The sequence below is a fragment of the Trachemys scripta genome, chromosome 2 (assembly GCF_013100865.1).
Source record: "Trachemys scripta elegans isolate TJP31775 chromosome 2, CAS_Tse_1.0, whole genome shotgun sequence".
NCBI classification, from domain to species: domain Eukaryota; kingdom Metazoa; phylum Chordata; order Testudines; family Emydidae; genus Trachemys; species Trachemys scripta.
Genome location: NC_048299.1, coordinates 115309363 through 115323470, shown reverse-complemented (window position 1 = coordinate 115323470; position 14108 = coordinate 115309363). Strand labels below are relative to the sequence as shown.

The window sequence follows — 14108 nt, the reverse complement described above, 5'->3', positions numbered from 1 at the left end:
GAACACACCTTTGTTAAGTAATTTCAGTAAATAGACACAGGCAGTTACAGTAACATGAATAAAATAATGTAATGGTTGTGGACACAGATTTTTAATATCATTTTCTGATTAGCTAGGTAGGGGGTTTTGTTGCTGTACTTGTGTTTTAAATTCACCATGGGCAGTGCTCACATTTGGATGTATAGGTGTTTGTTATAACTCACTTCTGATTCCGGTTGAAAAATGGTTTGTAAATTGAGTTTTTAAAAAGGAAAAGAGCATTTTTTTGTGGGAAACATATCACTTTTTTTTCCAATTCATGCACTGATGTTTGGGCTGAAGTATAATAGAGCATCCAAGGAACATACTCATGCCCTCTGAAGAACACTGAGCTGTATGTTCTGTGATTAATTAATACATATCTCTGCCTGTCTCTTTTTCTGTTCAAATAGCAGGCTTGAGTCTCCTGTAATGCAGTTTGTGTAGTTAATTTACATTTCTACAAAATGGATGTAAAATACTGTTATATCAAAATACTCTACTCATTCACACCAGTGGAAGCACTTTATACCCATTTTGTGTAAATGACTACATAAGGTCCAGGGCAGTAGAGAGTCAGGCCCAGTGCTTACTTCGTAATGAAAGAAGAGCAGGGCTCAAGCAATTAGGTTCTGGGGCTCAAGCACATTTTTTTACTTTCATAACTGCCATGACAAGCCCAGAGGTGCCGGGGCTATGAACTGCCAAGCCTAGAGGTTACAGGGCTCAACACTGGCAAGCCCTGGCACAAATAAAGCTCTGGTCAGCTCCATTAAGTTTTGTATAAGTCAGGCATTTATGGATCCATTCCACTTAGGGCTTGGTTAAGGCAATCTGGTTTACCCCAAAAGGGGCAAGACCAAAGGCAAAAGGGGACCACCAGTGAACCAGGTTGGCAGGTCCTAGAGCAAACCATGCACAAAAAAGGAGGAGGGGAAGAGAGGGAATAAGAGGAGAAAGGAAAGGACAGGACAAGAAAGAGGAAGGAGGCATCTGTGGATGTGCACAACATAAGAGGATACAGAAGGATGTGGAGAGGTGCCCAGGTTTCATTGCCAGGTGGTACACCCAGCCAAAGAATCAGTAATCAAGAGTTTACAGGGTAAGATAAATGAACTGCTCCTTTACGGTTCCAGGTGGACCTACATCTTGTAAACAAGAGTGACAAGTTCTGTTTCCTGTATTGCTGTATGTGACTAGCTGGTGATGGAAGTATCTAATATTTATGTATGCTGTCATGTACTTTAAGATTTTTCAGTCCTAGGTGTCTTGTACTGTCATAGGCTGGTGATATGGACTAACTTAAACTAAATTAAAAAAATAGAGGCTAACCTAAGTGGCAGCATAATCAAATAATCACATATTATTCTTTAAATATATTACACTGCTCTACAGCCAAAATGCTTCTGAAATAAATGTAGTCAAACTTTACTAATTCNGAAACAACTTTTGAGGTGCATAAACTATGACCAACATCAGTGGCAGCTTCGTGGCGATTTGAAGGTTGTTGCTCTCTTGCTTGGTCTGCAGACTGGATACACAAAGTACTGCTGTTTTCTCTGCGAATGGGATAGTCGTGCAAGAGATTCCCACTACATCAAGAAAGATTGGCCACTCTGACAGTCATTGGAGCCTGGGAGGAAAAAAGTGTTCAGCATCCACCACTTGTTGAATCAAGGAAGATTTTGTTACCACCCTTACACATCAAGCTGGGTCTGATGAAGAACTTTGTCAAGGCCATTGACAAAACACAAGCAGCTTTCAAGTACCTCCGTGGAAAATTTTCAAGGTTAAGTGAAGCTAAGTTAAAGGAAGGTGTCTTTATTGGTCCTCAGATTCGTGAACTTCTTTGAGATGATGCATTTGACCATGCACTTCGTTGCAAGGAAAAGACAGCATGGAAAGCCTTCCAGTTAGTGACAATAAATTTTCTCGGAAACAACAAGGCAGACAACTACAGGTTGTTGGTGGAAAACCTCCTCAAGGCATACAAAAGCCTTGGTTGCAGCATGTCACTAAAGATACATTTTTTGCACTCTCATCTAGATTTTTTTCCACCGAACTGCGGAGCAGTGAGCGACAAGCACGGCAAGCGATTTCACCAGGACATTGCAACAATGGAGAAACGCTATCAGGGCAAATGGAGCCCATCAATGCTTGCAGACTATTGCTGGACAGTGACAAGAGATGCTCCATTTAATGAATACAAGAGACAAGCCAAGAAGCGCCGAGTAGACACCGAATAGGACTAAACTATGTACATAATAGTTTTTTGCCTTTTGTTTCATAATAAATTTTATTCATATAACCCTTTTGCTAATTTTTAAAGTGTTACATAAACAGGACAGGTGAAATATTGTCATATAAAGCAACCATAAACACATGAAAAGATCTAGGTTTACAATTTATGATTAAAACTCTACTATCTACACAATATATGTAGATATAAAATGTAAAAACTTAACTATCTTAGAAACAGTAGCTAATCAGTTGTTTTAATTGTCATATTTGAATTCAGAACATCAAAATACATAATAAATAGCACATTTTATCTCTGAAGCAGACAACTTCTCAAAAATTGTAGACCAGTGTTACAGGCAGTTAGCCTAACTTCAGTATCAGGCAAATTGGTTAAAACTACATTAAAAAATTCAATTATCAGACAATACATGAACACGATAGGTTGGGGAAGAGTCAACACAGCTTTTGTGAAATCATGCCTCACCAGTATATTTGAATTCTTTGAGGGTGTCAAAAAACATGGAGAGGTGTGATCCAGTGGAGGTAATATACTTGGACTTTCAGAAAGCCTTTGACAACGTCCCTCACTAAAGGCTCTTAAACAAAGTAAGGAGTTATGGGATAAGAGGGAAAGTCCTTTGATGGATCAGTAACTGATTAAAAGATAGGAAACAAAGGGTAGGAATTAATGGTCACTTTTCATTGTGGAGAGAGGTAAATATTGGGGTCCCCTAAGGATCTGTAGCGGGACCAGTGCTGTTCAAAATATTCATAAGTGACCTGGAAAAAGGGGCAAACAATGAGGTGGCAAAGTTTGTAGACAATACAAAATTATTTAAGATAGTTAAGTCCAAAGCAGACTATGAAGAATTACAAAGGGATCTCATAAAACTGGGTGACTAGGCAAGAAAATGGCAGATGAAATTCATTGTCCATAAATGCAAAGTGATGCATATTGGAAAACATAATCCCAACTATATATACAAAAAAATAAGATCTAAGTTAGCAGTTACCACTCAAGAAAGAGATCATTGTGGAGTTATCACGGATAGTTCTCTGAAAACATCTGCTCAATGTGCAGCAGCAGTCAAAAAGAGCTAACAGAATCTAAGATATCAGTAGGAAAAGGATAGATAATAAAACAGAAAATATCATAATGTCACTATATATATCCATGGTATGTCCACACCTTGAATTCTGCATGCAATTCTGGTTGCCCCATCTCAAAAAGATATATTAGAATTGGAAAAAATATAGAGAAGGACAACAAAAATGATTAAGGGTATGCAACAGCTTTCATATGAGGAGAGATTAAAAAGACTGGGACTGTTCACATAGAAAAGTAATGGCTAAGACGGGGTATGATAGAGGTCTATAAAATCACAAATGGTGTGGAGAAAGTGAATAAGGAAGTCTTATTATCCCTTCACATAACACAAGAACCAGGGGTTGTCCAATGAAATTAATAGGCAGCAGCTTTAAAACAAACATAAGGAAATACTTGTTCACACAATGCACAGTCAACCTGTGGAACTCATTGTCAGGTTGTTGTTAAGATCAAAAGTATGAATGGTTTCAGAAGATAATAAGATAAGTTAATGGAGTATAGATCCATGAATGATGGTCAGGGATGCAACCTCATGCTCTGGGTGTCTCAAAACCTCTGACTGACAGAAGCTGGGACTGGAAGACAGGAGATGGATCATTCAATACATTGCCTATAAGTTCATTCCCTCTGAAGCAATTGTTGGAAGACAGGACACTGACTTAGGTGGACTGTTGGTCAGACTCACTATGGCCACCCTAGACCAAACAATAGCCTGGTGATTAGGCACTCACTTGGGCAGGAGGAGTCTAGATATGACCTGAAACAACATTGTTCAAATTTCTTTGATTTGCCAAAAAATCCAGAAAATGTTTTGGTTCAACCTGAAACATTTTTTTTAATTATTTTGTTTTATTGGGGGAAGGGGCAGGAGGCTCTTCATAGTTATTTGATTTCTGTGGGAGCTAGGCACCACACTAGGTGCCTAGCTGCATCTTTAGGTGCCTAAACATCTGTATATATTTGCCTCTAAGAGACTGAGATGTCTAGGTCCCATTTTCAAAAGTGATTTGATCTCTTAGGAGCTTAAATATCACTGAGAATCAATGGGCTTAGCAATGCTAAGCCAAGTAACTCTAAATATCTCTAAAAATCTGGACTTCAGACAAGAAGTGACAAAAGTCATGAATCATGATAGCAAGCTTCACCTCCAGGAGGAAAGATCCCAGCAGAGGCAGATGGGGGGAAGCAGTTCTGATCACTTTTACTTTTTGTTTTATCTAGTAGCAATGGGAAATTAATCAGACGGAGGTTTGGTTATGGCTGAGCACCCCCTGTTAGGGAAACTGGAATAAGAAATGTTAAATGAAAAAGTTTCCAGGACATAAGTTATTCTGGCTTTCTGTGAGAAGAAAGTGGAAAATTTATCTAACATGCTGAGTGGACTCAAGTTCTGGATGCTAATGTGTGATAACCAGAAAGTGAAACTGATTAGTAACAAAATGTAAACAAATGTGATATTGACTTCTATTTTCATCATCTGTACAGAGTGAGAGGGAAAAAAAGCTAACAAAAAGCAAAAATGGTGGGAAAGCATTTAAGTTCTAAAACTTCTTTCCATTTGTATCATCCACAGTGTTATTAACAAGGCAAGATTATTTTATTCTATTTAGTTAGTTAGTTAGTTTGTAAAATATATGGGGCTTGATTTCAGAGGTGCCAAGCACAGTCATTTAAGACTGATTAGAAAGGGAGCTTCAGATGATCAGTACCTCTGAAATTCATCACTGTGAATTTTAACCTGATAATGGTCCATAATTTATTATTAATAGGGGCATTTTAGATACTTCATAAGCAGTAAAAATTGGGCCTGTTGTTGCTAGATATCACACCTTCCCTTCTGGAGTAAGATTGTGGTGAGATTACTGTCACAATATTTAGATGCCTGTGATTTCCTTAATTCTTGTCTTACTGGATGTAGACCTGGCTTTGGCATTGAAACTACATTGGTTATGTTGGTTGATGATCAGGCAATGTAGCAGAATTATGTGTTCTTGCTGGTATTATTAGTTCTGTCCCCTGCCTTTGATCACAAAATGACATTGACTTGTCTACAGGCCCTGGCAGGAGTGGACAGAGCTGCTTTTTGTTGGCGTTGTTCTTTTCTCTTGAAGAGATTTCACTGGTAGCTGTTCCTCTTTCCATACAGCTCTCACATGTCAGGGGCATCATTCTGTCACCTCTCCTGTGCGATGTGTTTATGGGGCTGTTATGAGGATTAATAAGGGGACACGGAGTCTAGTGATTTTAGTATGCTGATGGCACCCAGCTTTGTGTCTCTCATATAACTCATATAGTTTCATTCAATGCCTCAGTCAGCGTCTAGTTGTGGTATGGAGCTGGCTCAAGCTCAAACCAGCAATACTGAGATGGTTATGAGTGGTTGGGTGAGGAGATAGAAGAAATAACATCAGTTCCTTTAATTGAGGAAGTGGTTCTGTCATTGGGGGTTGTAATTTAGATGTGATTCTGTCCCTCCAGCTATTGTTGGATGATCATAATACAGAAGTAAACTTGTCAGTTTTCTGCTGTCTGTATCTAGCCAGGAGTTTGCAGCCTCCTATGTCATATGTGGATCTTGCTACTAGAATCAAACTCTTGTCAGCTCATGATTAGATTATTGCAATGTGCTCTACATTGGATCACTTATTATAATCAGGGCAACTGAAATAGTGCAGGAAGCAGCAATTCATTTATTGAGTGTGGCATCTCGCTGGGTGTATGTACCATTAGTATTCTGGGATCTGCACTGGGTGCATATTGGTCTCCAAATGGAGTTTAAGTAGTTGGTTATGACTTGGAAAGCATTAAATAACCTAGCAAGTGCCTACTGGGAGAGTACACTTCTCTTCCTGTGACACATTGTCCCAGCTGTGGACACTGGAGATGCTCAAACTAAATCCCCTTTCAAAGATGGAGCTGCTGGGAGTCCACATGGGAGTTCCAGGACTCACCAGTGCCACCACCATCTTGATCCAAAATAGCCCATATTTGGGGAACCTCTAGAAATTCTGAAAGAGCCATCCGTTTGACAGGGTTCTGGGAGAGGGTTGGGTGAGAAGGAGCCTTTTGTTGTTTTTTGGCTAACTGCTCAAGTAAAGTTGGTCCTCTGTGAATGTTTGTTTTTTAATGCTGCTGAGAGTATTATATTGATAATTGAATTGACAGGGTGCCCAGATCATTTGGATAGGTTTGTTTTTATTTTTAAATATAAAAAGATAAAATAAATAAAACAACTTACAATTTAAACTCCCGAACCTTCTAAAGGATCTTCCCACTTGGACCATCAGGTCTGAATGGAGTCCCATCCATTTTACTAAGGCTCTATGCAGGCAGATTCATTAGAAGGATCAGGCTCTAGATAGTCAATATTTAGGGAAAGGATAAGAAAAAAGATGCAAGAAAATGTGAGGTAACTGAGTGGTGAACTTCAGCATGAGTCATGTTACTTTAAAGATTTTATTTTTAAACATCCTGTAGATCTTAAATTTGTGGAGTAAGGGTTTTTTATTCCTTTGTTCCTTTTATATGTATTATATTTTATTGGCCACACCTCCCAACTATTTCTTTAATATTGACGTTCTCCTTCTTCCACATTCTGGTTCGCACTTTCCATAAACACCATTATTCTGTGAAACACAAATACCACTAAATATCCACAAAAATCAGCAGTTGCATCAAATAACTTGAAGTTGGTGTCATAGGAAATGGATAATTGGACCTACAACCTGGACTGGTGAGGTATAAATCTTTCATGCCAAGAGTAGAGTACGCTGAAATGTTTTAGAACTTGGCCTAGTTGTAGAGTGTCATTGAAGTTCTGCTCAGGATAAACTGCTACTTCAATTTGGACACGTGCCTCAATCCAGTAATCGCATTGTTAATTCCTACATTGTTCGAGTTTATCAGCAGTCCATCAAATTGATAAGTCTGTGCCAAGCTGAACAAGTTTTATTGAAAACATCTGACATAATGGGGAGAGAGAAGAGTCCATTTGTACTGTATCATGCAATAAAAATGCATTAAGTGCAAAATTGTATCCTTTGATAAGAGTAAGAAGAATAATTCTGTCCCAAATGGAAATAGAACCATATTTTTTCTTTTAAAGGATGAAATCTGTAAGAAGATTAATATATGCTTGCAAACGTCTTAGTAGAAATCTGTGTTCTTTTAACAAAGTGCAACACAATTAATATTCTATTTAAAATAGGATGATAGTAAATGTTATATCAACAATATCTGAATACATGTGAACAAATCAATTGTTATAATTAAATATTGGAGGCTGTTATACCATGGTTTTATAAGGATTATATTTAAAGAGGACTTCTTGGATAAAAAGGGGAGAACTAGAAAAAAGAATCTGCTGGCCCCATAAGCCACCGTATAGCCTGACAGATATCTGATCTGTATCTGCTCCTATTAATGTCTAGAAACAGAATTCTTGATTTCAGGCATATGTTCTACTAACATTCTTCTACAAAATGAGGTATCAAACTGCTACTATATGAGATATAAAGAAGTTGAGGCTGTTCCAGCATAAGCCTGATAGTCACATCCCTTGCAACTTTGACTAGAATTGTTCTTCAGGCTTCATTTTTTGAGCTTACTCTCAAACTACAGTAGAGCTCTTTATAATTTAAAACAAGGAAGTAATCCCATTGTTTATAGTCATAGGATTTTAAAATTACACTTTCTTGATGTTTTGACCAATTTGTGTCTCTGTTACTTAAAAGTATTGTTTTATTATATTTTATATATGTATATGCATAAAATATAGAGGTTTTACATTTTTTAATACAAAATAATGTTATTTGCATGCATTGACATGGATTTAGCTTTCATAACAGATGCCAGTGCATAAAATATATTTTTTGACAAATCTGTCATGTCAAGTATTAACATACTAGAGAAAATCTAGCCAAGTAGCAAAATGATTCTATTAACATTTTTAAACATCAGTACTAGTTCTTTGTCCCTGCTGCTTCATTCTCCATCACAGACATTAATGGCTAACATTTTAGCTGTCAAAATTCTGGCAGAGTGGGGAGTTAAATGATGCAAGAAGCCTCTTCTTATAAGCTTTTGCCTCCAGTACAGAGGCTGGGCACATTGAGAGTCCTTGTGTTCAGAAAGTCCAAAGCTCAGGGTGCACGGTGCTTTGCAAGTTTGGGCACTAAGAAATCAAACCCAGTCAATTCAATGTCTGAATGTTTTGTCTGTTCAATAGTTTGTTGCTGAGTCAGTATTCTTATCTGTGATGGTCCATATTGTCAGCAATTTCTAGTTACGAAATAATTCTTTTTTTTTCCAGTGTGACAATGCAAAAGGACTTAAAGCCTTCTATGATGCAATAAAATATGGACCTAATCATCTGATGGTTTTTGGTGGAGTATGTGCAACAGTCACTTCTATCATTGCTGAATCCCTAAAAGGATGGAATTTGGTTCAGGTAAGTCATGACATATAATATATTTGACTAGTGACTGTCTTCAAATTCTTTAAAGAAATTTTTGGAAAATTAATAACTGTCAAAAGTTTTGACTAATGCTTTGCAAAATGTTAAATGTGAATAACTATACAATAAATTTGAAGGTCAATGAGGTTATATATAAAAAGGACAATAATTTCAAATACTAATTTGAAACTTTAACTTAACACTTCCAGTGATTGGCATGTTGAGGCTTCAAAAATATATTAAAGCTGTTCAGAACATTTGTGATTAGAAATTAAAAGTATTTGGTTTACCTGGTTTGCCTTGGCAGATAGTTATGTACATTTTATGTGATATATGCCTGAAATTGTAAGATTAATGAAATACAGTATAGAGAGATAATTCAAGGAACTTGATGTGCTAATCCAGTGCCTGATCTAAAGCCCATAAAGTGAATAGAAAGACTCCCTTTCATAGAATCATAGAATCATAGAATATCAGGGTTGGAAGGGACCTCAGGAGGTCATCTAGTCCATCCCCCTGCTCAAAGCAGGACCAATCCCCAACTAAATCACCCCAGCCACGGCTTTGTCAAGCCTGACCTTAAAAACCTCTAAGGACGGAGATTCCACAACCTCCCTAGGTAACCCATTCCAGTGCTTCACCACCCTCCTAGTGAAAAAGTTTTTCCTAATATCCAATCTAAACCTCCCCCACTGCAACTTGAGACCATTACTCCTTGTTCTGTCATCTGCCACCACTGAGAACAGTCTAGATCCATCCTCTTTGGAACCCCTTTTCAGGTAATTGAAAGCAGCTATCAAATCCCCCCTCATTCTTCTCTTCTGCAGACTAATCAATCCCAGTTCCCTCAGCCTCTCCTCATAAGTCATGTGCTCCAGCCCTTTAATCATTTTGTTGCCCTTCACTGGACTCTTTCCCATTTTTCCACATCCTTCTTGTAGTGTGGGGCCCAAAACTGGACACAGTACTCCAGATAAGGCCTCACCAATACCGAACAGAGGGGAATGATCATGTCCCTCGATCTGCTGGCAATGCCCCTACTTATACAGCCTAAAATGCCATTAGCCTTCTTGGCAACAAGGGCACACTGTTGACTCATAGCCAGCTTCTCATCCATTGTAACCCCTAGGTCCTTTTCTGCAGAATGGTCTCTAGTCTGTATCAGTACATGGGATTCTTCCATCCTAAGTGCAGGACTCTGCACTTGTCCTTGTTGAATCTCATTAGATTTCTTTTAGCCCAATCCTCAAATTTGTCTAGGTCCCTCTGTATCCTATTCCTGCCCTCCAGCGTATCTACCACTCCTCCCAGTTTAGTGTCATCTGCAAACTTGCTGAGGGTGCAGGCAGTCCACGCCATCCTCCAGATCATTAATGACTTCAGTAGGCTTTGACTTTGACATCAGTAGGCTGTGAATCAACATATCCTGAGGGCTTCACTCATTTTTTTTCTTAATCATTATTCAAGCAAACTCACTCTGACTTCAAAAGAAATTGAAATGAATAATGTTTTAGTAAAAACTAAATAAGGACCTCCGTATTTGGCCCGTACATCACATCTATTCCCAGCTGTTCCCTTCTCTATCATTCTCAAAGGTCCCACTGTGTGGGAATTTCCCCCAGCCTGCAGAATCATAGAATTTATTAATACCGATCTTTAAAACAGTCATCCAGATAGGACCAATAAAGAGCAGCATGAGATGCCTGAAGCATGATATGCCTCAAGGCCTAATGAGGAAATCCTTGTCTTCTGGCTCAGAATCTCCAGATTTACAGTGGACCATACAAACTAGCCACCCAACCTGGGGATGTCATTTGGGATCCTCCCTGGCCTATCCCTCAAACGTGAATGATTTGGAACTGGCTGCGGGAAGGCTTCTGAGCTCTACATACTGTGTATATGACCAGTGTATAACCAATAAGCTAGCAGTGATCGGAAAAGCACAAAGAGGTCATTTTTAAGTTTGGTTTGGAAGTGGATAAATGACTGAATAGATGGGTAGGTTTATTTGATGGATAAAATATGCTTTTCATACTGTCCCAAGGGAAGTGTACAAAAATTGCATGTTATAAATGTATAACAATTACTTAAGTTCTGTAAGTATTGTTTTTTTACACAGGACCCTTACCTAATTTAGTGCACAGGATGGAGACACAAGGGGGCAGAATTAATGTAGTGAAGGGGACATGCTGGAGTAGTGGGGGGTGAAGGTGCAGAGAAGGGAGACTTAGCTGGCTAGCTAAGGTAGTTCACTAGTGAAGGGATAACACTCATTTCATATTAATCAGTGTGAGGCAGCACTATGAAGCTTCAAGGGCAAACTTTACCCCAACTAAATGCACTCAACTGGTGGCCTCTGGTATCCTCTCTGTTTCTTCCCGGTAACTCTTCAGAGTTGAGAGTTGTTATTTCACTTGAGTTGTCCTACCAGTATTTGTCAAGAATTTTATCCCTCCCCACAAGTCATTCAGTTTCCCTTTAAATGTCCCCTAAACACTTTCATTTTCTCTGTATTTTAAGAGTGACTCTTTGCAGAGGATTTTCTGATACTTTTTTTTATGAAGGATCTTTCATAGAAACCCCAAAAAAGTATTGCTGTCAAGAGAAGATTTTATTTTTATTCCTGCACTATACTTTGGCTGGAGTTTTATTATTCTAAGCTTAGGTAGCTTGTAAGATGTGGAAAAGATCTCTTCCACCATAAAAATATCAAGGTATCCTGGGGGAAGAGGGCGTAGCAGTGGAAAATGTGATATTTTCATTGACTAAATGATGAAAGAACATAAATGAGAGCAGGGTTGGGGATTTCATGAAGTGTAATGGGTGGTGCAGCAGTAATGAATACAACTTTAGATATGGCTTGCAAAAAAGTAATAATGTTTGCTAGACTATACTGCCATACAGTAGGTATTATTTGTGAATTAGTCTGATGGGTACATAAGCACAAATCCTTCTGTTCACAAGGTTGAAATTTATTTAATTAATATCCTTGATTTAAAACTTATCAGTAGCAACAATTATGCACATCTTGGCAAATGAAGCAATAAATAGCATACAGCATCCCTGAAGACTCAAAACTACCATCCCCCAAAAACTTCAGAGGTTCAACCTAAAGGTGTGACAATGGACACTTATACGGAATCATAGAAAGTAATGTAGATGATGTAATAGTAGAAATTTAGATGAAGCCAAGAAGAGGAATAGGAGGGAAAACAATTTCTATAGATATAACTATTGGCAGTAGGCAGACCTGGCATTACACTGCAAGGAAAATAATCTAAATTTGGCTCCCTAACCCCCATCACTCTTTTCCTGTGAAAACCACAGAGGCAGCATATTTAGCCCACAGTATATACTGATTTGATTTACACTGACCCCCTCTGGCTGGCTGAAGAGATGGCTTTTCTCCATAAAAGAGATGCTTCAGTGCAGGGCACTCCTGAAGGAGTGGGTTGAGTAGAGAAGAAGAAAATAGAGAGCAGAGGAGCAGAGTAGTTGCTTAAACATCCTTCCATTTGTTATCAAAGATAGGGATAGCTTTCCTGCTCACAGCTTGATATTTTCCCCAAAGCTTTCTAGACCAAGTGAAAAATACTTGTGCCACCATGCTTGCAAAGCTGTCCCTCTCTTCCCCTCTCCCAAAACATCCCCCTGCAATATAAGGGAATAAAATAGTCACATGATGTTTATTATTTATTGAGTTCTCTAAGGTGCCACAAGTCCTCCTGTTCTTCTTTTTGCGGATACAGACTAACACGGCTGCTACTCTGAAACTTAGCATTATTAATGAACTTTCTAAATAATGAATTTAACAAAATGGATTGTACCCTGCCTTCCGTGAATTTATTATTCATTCTTTCAACATCCTGACTTTTTCACTCCACTCTTTCTTTCTTATTTTAGGTCACATTTTTCACACCGTTTTGAAATTGTTGTTGCGTTTTTTCTTCTTAAGAAGGCAGACTTTAGCAAAGTCAGGGAGTTGGTAGGTAAAATCCCTTGGGAAGCAATTCTAAGGGGAAAAACAGTTCAAGAGAGTTGGCAGAAACATTAAGGGCACAAGAGCAAACAATCCCACTGCCTAGGAAAGATAGGAAGTATGGCAAGAGACCATTCTGGCTTAACCAGGAGATCTTCAATGATCTGAAACTCAAAAAAGAGTCCTACAAAAAGTGGAAACTAGGTCAAATTGCTCTCTTTAACCTCTCAGGATAGGACCAAAAGCAATGGGCGTCAATTGCAGCAAGGACGGTTTAGGTTGGACATTAGGAAAAAATTCCTAACCGTCGCGGTGTTTAAGCACTGGAATAAATTGCCTAGGGAAGTTGTGAAATCTCTGTCACTGGAGATTTTTAAAAGCAAGTGAGACAAATATCTGTCAGGGATGGTCTAGATAATACATAGTCCTGCCTTGAGTTTGGGGGCCTGGACTACAAGACACTCAAGGTCCCTTCCAGTCCTACGATTCTCTGATTCTCCCTCCCTCTGTCCCTTTATGTGCTTTCCTTTCTTACTATTCATTATGTTCTGTTCTTCTTTTCCCCTTACTTGCTGGCTCATCTCCTTCCCCAACCCATGATCTCTCTTTCTCTCTCTTACTATCTTTTTAAAAATTATCCCCACAAACATCCAGTGACATATCCATTTTAGATAGTGCCTTTTACAAACCTCAAAATATGCTGCAGAATTACAAACTACATAATAATAATTTCACCCACCACCAAAATGCAGCCACATCTTTGTAGAACACTGCAAAAGGCATATATTTCATAGATAAATTGAGAGGAAAACAACAATAAAAATACATTGGAAAATATTATGTTGCAGTTGCATTTTATCCATTATTTAAAAGGACTTGAATTTTTGCACAATGACTGAAAATTCTAGTGTGCTCATTCCTCACCACTTAAAAAGATAACAACTTCCTGGGCTTCTGCCTCACAACTCATGTGGGTTTACAAATGGCCTGCAACAACTGAAATGGGAGGGAAGACTGCTAAAGCCCTGGTAGATAAAGTCTCAGGATGACTGACTTTTTGTCTTAAAGCTATTTAATCATTCATATGCTGTAGCTGTGCAGAAGAAAGGTTTTTTGCCTCTTCCATAGCATCTGCCAAAACTTGATCAGCAGATTTATTTCTGGTCCTGTATTGGTTGGCGAATGGTCTGATTTGAATACCTCCTGTTACAACTATATTGCTGATACTCTGATACTTAACTATATTGCTGGTTATTTTGTGGAGAAAATCACCCAGATTCAGACTGAGATTTCTGCATTTGTGGAAA

At 38.4% G+C, this 14108-nt stretch overlaps 1 protein-coding gene across 1 annotated transcript in view; it reads left to right on the top strand.

The window, feature by feature from the left end:
* Window positions 1–14108, top strand: part of GABBR2 (gamma-aminobutyric acid type B receptor subunit 2) — an 835193-nt gene that overhangs the window by 173620 nt on the left and 647465 nt on the right. Inside the window, exon 2 of the mRNA XM_034761463.1 lies at window positions 8679–8816. Coding sequence (XP_034617354.1) covers window positions 8679–8816 — 138 coding nt within the window. The remainder of the gene's footprint in view (window positions 1–8678; window positions 8817–14108) is intronic.